This window comes from Phaethon lepturus, unplaced genomic scaffold, assembly GCF_000687285.1.
Source record: "Phaethon lepturus isolate BGI_N335 unplaced genomic scaffold, ASM68728v1 scaffold28702, whole genome shotgun sequence".
NCBI classification, from domain to species: Eukaryota; Metazoa; Chordata; class Aves; order Phaethontiformes; family Phaethontidae; genus Phaethon; species Phaethon lepturus.
In genome coordinates, this window is record NW_010526006.1 from 6,185 (window position 1) to 13,769 (window position 7,585).

Genomic DNA, 7,585 nt, shown 5'->3' on the forward strand with positions numbered 1-7,585 from the left:
TCATCACCACAATCTGTGCAATCTGTCTCAAAACCTGCAAGAGCAGTCCTGGCTGCGAGGGCAGCGCAGAGTGCCAGGAGGGAGGAAATGTCAGAGGACCACGGCGGCTGCAGGCAGGACCGGCAGGAATCCCCGGTGGGAACAGCAGGCAGCAGAACGGCACAGTTAAAGATGGCTTTCCGGTGGTGAAATACAGATTTCGGAGAAGTCTTGCTTCATTCTCCTTCCTAGCACAGCATGAGCAGCCTTGACCCAAACTCACCTTCTTTTCAAAGGGAAAACTGAACTCTTTGGGGAATTCCCCTGTTTGGGGAATGCTGCTTTCCCCTGCTTGTTTCTTTCTCAGGCATTGGCCATCCCCAAAACACACTCTCTGCTTTCACAAGATTGTTTCCTGAAGCCAGCTTGCCACAACTGACAACTTGCTCTCCACAGGTCAAATCACAGCATATTCATTTTTGCATTTAACCTCAGGGGCATTTGAAGTCCTTATTTAAAGGTGACCTCCAAAAACTAACAATAATAAGAAAAAACATGCATTTCTTCCAATTTTTTTATTATTGTGGGTAAAGGGTTTATTGTCCAATGTGCCTTCTTCTTTTCTTTTGGAACAAAACAAACTAGAAATTCAGATTTATTTTTTCTCTCTGCTTCCCCCCCAAAAATCTGTGGTCAAGTGGAGGACTGGCAGAATAATAGTTTAAAATATACTGTGCAGATGAAAGGTAATTGAGAAGTAATTTTTTTCCAGATCATTTTAAAAGGCCTTTTGTTTCTTTCTTTACTTGGATATATTTAATTCCAGTACTGAAGAAGAAACTCTAAGAAGTCTCCTTCTCGCAAACACCTCTGCAAGACCTTCCATAAGGTCAGCAAGAAGAAAGGGTGGAATTGGCATTCCAAAATAGAAGAAAGCTCCTAAATGTCCCTGCCTTTTCAGACACAGACAGTGAATTGACGAATACACCCTTTCCCTCCCATCCCTGTTTTGCATATAACTTTCACCTCTAATGATGGTTAGCACAGTACTAAGGAAAAACTGAAGCAGGACCTTTGGATTTGAGGCTTAGAAACAAGAATAAAATCAGACAAAGGTGTACCAGAGGGGGACAGAGGAGGTTCTGCCTCTCCCCTTCTCACCCTCAATTCCATATGAAAGGCTTTCTCTGTCACATGGTGAAGGGGGAAAGCTTCTGCTGCACAGACTCCTCATTCATGATCACAGCTACATCCTCTTCTCATTAAAACAATCTGCAATCACCCATTTGCAAAGATAAATTTTTCCTATGTAAGTACCAAAGATGAGGGGGTAACTGTCTTACTCTCGTCCACACCGAGAGATAAGTGAATTAATCAAAGCAAATCTAGCTTCTCTGTAGAGGAGACAGAACATTTGCTCCTATTTAACTCTTCCCACTCTGCCATGGGTTTTGCAATAAAGCAGTTCCTTCCAGCATCCTCAGCCTGTGCTTACACTGCAAGGGAAACTCCATTTAAATCAGCACCACGCAGTCAGGAGCATGGGAACACACAGGTTCTTCTCCACTGCATTCAGCAGCAGCCAAGTAGTTAAGCAGGCATAATTTGTCTCCTTTCCAGTATTAACAAGCATGTCCCCATCCTACATTTGGCTGCCTTTCTCCACAGTTCCTCCCCTTGCATCTGATTACAGCAACCCAACCAGTTGGACCGGATTCCCCTTTTCAAGGTGCTGCACCTTCTCTATCCACAGCTAGGAACATTTTTTGCCTTTTCTGTGCCTTTTCCGAGCCCTGGCAAACAATGTCTCCCCAGGGACTGTATGACATAAGGCTACACTGGCGATGGAGAGTGGTCAGTCCCTGCTTTTGCGATCAGTTTACAATTAATCCATGAGTGCACACACACAAATAACACAGCCTGACACTAAGGGGAGAGCCCAGGACCTCAGCACCAAAGTACAGAGGCTCTGCCACTTAACCTAAAGAGGCCCCTCTCTGCTCTAAGAGACAGGTTGTTTTACTGACAACAACTAGCCCCTGAAATGGGACATAATCCTCTTCTCCAAACCAGCATATCGGCACGAGTTCACAGGGTTACAATCACATGCAGGCATCCCTGTGCTCTACAAATGCAGGAACGAATTCTCTAGTCAATGAGGCTCTTTGCAGAATGGCTTGCAAGTAGATGGAGATGATTCACCTAGGGAGAAGCAATTTTCCCCTCCCTCCCCAACCATCTTCTCCCAGTCCTGATGAAGGGATTTGTTGGAGACCCAGGACCTGTGTGAGAAGAGAAGGGATGAAGTAGACACGTGCCTGGTATCCATAAGATATACTAGTCCACCCCACAAAATCCTAAACATCTCTGCTGCCAAGCTGCTCCTTGTCAACAATTTGCAACAAGCCCCTCAGATCTGTTCCTTTTTGCTTTCACCACTGTATTTAAACAACTACACCTGAAATTTTGCAAGAGGAGACTCCTGGGAAGACTGTTGAGGAAGGCAAGCCAGCAGCCTGGTGACAAGAAGCACCCCTGAGCCAGAGCCATTGCTTCTGCACCTTGGTATCCGGCATGGGGTCGGCTCCTGGGTAAAGAGGTGTCTATAGGTGGGGGTCTGCAGTGACTAGGGATGGGGTTCAGCTGCCCAAACACCAGTGCCCTGTGTTGTGGGGTATCCTGCAAAGCCTAGAGCTGCCACTCCAAGTGTGACAATTGTCTGCAGGTCCTGCATCCTATCTGTCATGATATGAGAGACCAAGAGGCAGATAATGAGACCAAGAGGTAGATAATGAGACCAAGATGTCATAATGCATATGTCCACACTATCATCCTCTTACCTTTCAAAACAAGGTGGCTGGATCCAAATTGTGTATTTGGCATGGTTCCTGGCCCAGGCTAATGTCCAAACTGTGTCTGAACAATGTCTGGAAGAGTGCTACTGGCCCAGGCCAATATCATGCCAGGCAGCGTGCTAACAATTTCATAGTGTGGACGAGCAAGATCCAGTACCCAGGAACACTCAGATGTGCTGTATAAATTACTAGCAGAGGATGTAGCCCACAGGGTGAGCTGAATCACTGTCTGGGCTCCCCCAACTTGTCTACATCTCATTTGTCTATAACGGAAGCTGAGACGCTCAGATCACCTGGAGACACTGAAATTTAGGTGTCTTAATCTACAAGTTCAACCCCAGCTTCATTGTCAATGTATTAACCTGGATGTCAGCATGATAGCACTGAGCACTAAGGTAGAGCAAAATGCTTTTATGTTTTTTAAATTAATGGGAGGAATTTTTGGCTTGTAGAACACAGTAGAAAGGAAGGCTGAGAGGCAGCATGTCAAGGCATCTGCCCTGGGTGCAATAAAGAATAAAAGCAACTAGAATAAAACAGAAAAATTAAGAGAGAGGTGTTAACCCTTTCACAGTTTAACTGTCAAAAGGGTTTCAACTGAAAGACAGCAGCACAATTTTTCTTTTTTATGTATCTGGATAGTATTTGGGTCAAGGAGTTGGTGTGAAGGAAATTCATCACAAATGCCTCCAGCAGGATCAAAGTCTGCAAGTACTCATGCATGGGAACAGCCATGTAAGACAGGCAGCCTGCTGCCACTACACACCACTGCTGCTTCCACTGTGTGCAGCAATAATACTCTGCCAAGCTAAGCACAACCTGAGACAGCCCAAAAAATTGCAGAGGGTCCCACTGTGCGTCTGGATACTGCAGGTCACAGCACAGCCAGTCCCATGTCCTTTGGGGCTGCCCAGCAGTGCAGAACAGAAATTAAATCCCTTCAGGTCAGCTAGTTCATTGTTTCTCAACTTGTGCTTTATGGGCCCCAACGGCCTGAGAGACGTCAAAGATGTTCTGTGGCACAACTGTAAAAAAACATCTAAATGAAAATGCACATACATAGTCCCTGAATGCATGCAAATAAAATCAGGAAGAATAAAATAAACAATGACCATCCAAAGTTTAACCTAATCTTTATACGGCTGTGAAGAAAAACCACTGTGGCAATGCCACACAAGGCAACCTGCTCTGCTTTCCCAGAAGGTTGCATGGTCCTTCAGTGTAAAAAGGTTGAGAAATACCGAGGTAGTTCGTCTCCTGCTGTGAGGCAGGGTCCACTCTACCTAAACCATTCCTGACAAGTGTTTGTCTAACCTGTTCTCAAAAGATTCCAGCGATGGCGATTCCACCCCTAATCCCTAGGCAAGCTGTTCCAGCAGTGAATTACCTATAGCATTGGATTTTGCTGGTGTTTATATTTTCTCTGTCATTGCAATTCAAGCCCATGATTTCTTGTCCTATCCAGTGTGAACACAGAGATCAGATCGCTCCCTTCCTCTTTGCGGACATCTTTTGCGTGTCATTGGAAAGATGTTATTATGTCTTTTCTCCATCTTCCCTACAGTAAAGGGTTTGTTTTCGTATTTTCTGGACCTGGGACTGTTCTCACATATGACTTGTTCTCAGAAGTATCTCCAATTGGTCCTCAGCTTTCTCAAAATGCAGGGACCAGAACTGGGGATGGCTCTGTCTTGCAGACAGCCCTTTGGGATACTTCCCTTTATTACAATTGTAAGACACTCTCAGCTTATATTCAGTCTGTGATCCACCATAATCCCCAGCAATTTTTTATGCAGAACTGCGGCATACTTGGGTTTTCTCAGATCTGCAGTTTTTGTAAATGTCATTCTTACCTACAGCACTTTTCACTTGTCCTTATCACATGGCAGATCATTTCATTCTGATTTCTAATCTCCAAAATTCACAAAATCCCTCCAAGCCTGCTATTGTCTGCAGATGAGTATATACTTTCCATTCCATCATCCAGATATTACTGAAAACGCGTAACAGTTCTGGACTTAGGACAGACTTCAGCCTTCCAGTTTTATAATAAAGCACTTAAAACTACACCGAATACAAACCCACCCTTCAGCAGTTTCATCTAGTCCATACTTCCTGAGAGCACTATGAGAGGATCATGTGAATCAATGTAAAAAGTCCTGCCCAGAGCACTGTGATTTCTTGACACGGTTTCTCCCAAACTCAAAGTGCTCTAGGCTTTGCATACCACATTTTATAATGCCACAGGCTTTGAAGGGAGTTAAGAGCAACTTTTGTGCTTTCCACACCCTTTTCATTGGTATGATGGATGACAGAAGCGCAAGGAGAATTAGCTCTGAAGGAGTGTGATGAGAGCTACTGATCTAGTGTCATATGAAGGGTCAGAAATGTAACCTTTCAGTAGATGATTCAGCACTCTTATGTGTGTTTGGAGGAAGGTTGTTTCCAGATTTTGGCTCTTTCAGTGGGGCTTCTAATGAATACATTTTTGCCCTTTTGCTGGTATATCCCATGGGCATTTTAAAACATCCAACAACTGTCAAGAGACAGGTTTTAGGTCTGTCAGTTACTGACTGTCATGCTAAAAGGTGTTTTTTGAACAATAATAATTCAATTACTCTTTTTTCTTGGTGTCCATGAAATTCCTTCTTATCAAAATGCATGCATGTCAACAAGTTATGGAAAGCATATATTCTATAAAGATGAATAATCCTTATGAGCTTAAAATCAGAATACTTGACTGTAAAGACCAGTTCATATGCAAAAAATTTCCATGAGTGACCTATTAGACATAAAGAATAAGCATCTTAGTTCAAATAAAGTTCCTGTGCAAATACTCTTTGTCAGAGACTGCTGATAAGAAGCATCATTTCTGTATTTCTGTTTAGCTTGCGTATCATATGTGACCACGTAACTGGTTCTTTGGTTCCATTTATAAAGATGTGCACAGGGCTCAACCATACAGTTACTACTAAGCCACATTAAAACATTCAGCTGAATTCACTCATTTATTGCAATAAAGTCCCTGAGTCTGTATTCCTGTTTGCATAGGAGACTGAGCAGATTATGGCTGCTTTCCCATAATTGCCTGTAGATGGATTTTGCCTTATAAAAGAGAAAGCACAATGCAATATTTAAGGGGTGAGCTTAGGACTAGGGCAAATCTTGTGCCATTGCATGCTCTGCCTTCCTGCGGAGGTCAATTAGAGTTGTATTCCTCTCAAGCAGCCAGCTATGACTCCCTTCATAGGCTATAGAAAAAAATAGGCATCTCTAGAGGGCTATTCTTTCATCCTACATTAGGGGAGATGAATTACCCTCTGGAAGTACTGCTTTCTCTCTGTTGACTGTACAAGGAGCCAGGAAGGACCAAACCAGCCAGGCTTAAATATTATGTTTCAGACATGCACACCGGGCCAGAGAAACCCCATCTTGAATATCCCACTTGCAGTCATTTGTGGCTGGGGCAGACAAATCCTATCTCGTATCTTTCTATGCCTCCTTTTTTCATCTGCAAAACAGGATGACAGCACTTTTCTGTCTCATGTTGTAGCTGTGAAGATAATGACAGTAAGAAATTGCGAGGTGCTCAATGATTACAGTATTAGGAGCCATATGTGTGCACTTGGTAGAATACACGTCATTTATTACAGATTTCAAAGACCTGCTAGCAGGCAATGGCAATACCTAAACATCCAGTATCTTCCCTGAAGACTTCACAGACTTTTCCCAGGGTTTCTTATCCCATTTCAGATCATTCTGATGATGGAATATGATTTCCCAAGTTTAGAGCTTACAGCAGGTGCGCACTGAGAGAATTTACACCTTTACCTTCCTCGAAAGTAAAGCAGTTACAGCTCACTTTCACATGAGGAAAATGAACCCCTTTTTCAAAACAGGAGAGGTTTTACATTCCCATTATCGTAATCTCTTGATCAGTTCAGAAATCCAGCTGTATTTAAATATATATTTAAAGAGAAAAGTTTACCCATTTTCCAAGCAGGGCTCTTCTTTCTTCAAATACCTATAAAATATATACACAGAAATAATATTGAATATTTAAAGGGGATTAAAAATGTCCTAAGAAAAATATAGCTTGAAAAACAGTCTACAAAATATAAACATCACTGAATGGAAGAATCTGGAAAAAACCTGTGGAGATCCTTTAGTCCAAACTCCCTGCTAGGGTCAACTAAAGCAAGTTGCTCAGGGCCACATCCAGATGGGTTTTGAATATCTCCTTGGATGGAGACTCCACAACCTCTGTGGCAACTTTTTGCCATGTGTGACCACCCTCACAGTAAGAACATTTTTTTCTTATGTTTAAATGGAATTTCCTCTATTTCAATTTGTGGCTATCGCCTGTTGTCTTTTCACTGGATGCCACCAAGAAGAGTCTGGTTCTGTCTTCTTTACACCCTCTCATCAGATATCTATACTCACTGATAAGGTCCTCCATGATCCTCCCTTCTCTAGGCTGAACAACCTCAGATCTTGTACCGGGTTTGTGTGGCCAGATTTTGGTAGTGGGGGGTGTTACAGGGGTGGCTTCTGTGAGCAGCTGCCAGACCCTTCCACCATGTCCGACAGAGCCAGTGCCAGATGTTCAATAGAGCCAATGCCAGCCGGCTCCGAGACGGACCCGCTGCTGGCCAAGGCCGAGCCCATTGGCGACGGCAACAGCACCTCTGGGGGAACAGAGTTAAGAAAGGGAAAAAGATGGAGAGAGGAGTGAGAACATGTGAAATAGC

General features: G+C 43.5%; 1 protein-coding gene across 1 annotated transcript in view; it reads right to left on the reverse strand.

The window, feature by feature from the left end:
- The window catches only part of FBXO16 (F-box protein 16), a gene marked incomplete at its 5' end in the record, with an annotated part of 11,418 nt that extends 4,560 nt beyond the window's left edge, over window positions 1-6,858 (reverse strand). The window contains one exon of the mRNA XM_010282946.1: window positions 6,823-6,858. Coding sequence (XP_010281248.1) covers window positions 6,823-6,858 — 36 coding nt within the window. The remainder of the gene's footprint in view (window positions 1-6,822) is intronic.
- Between the last annotated feature and the right edge of the window lie 727 nt (window positions 6,859-7,585).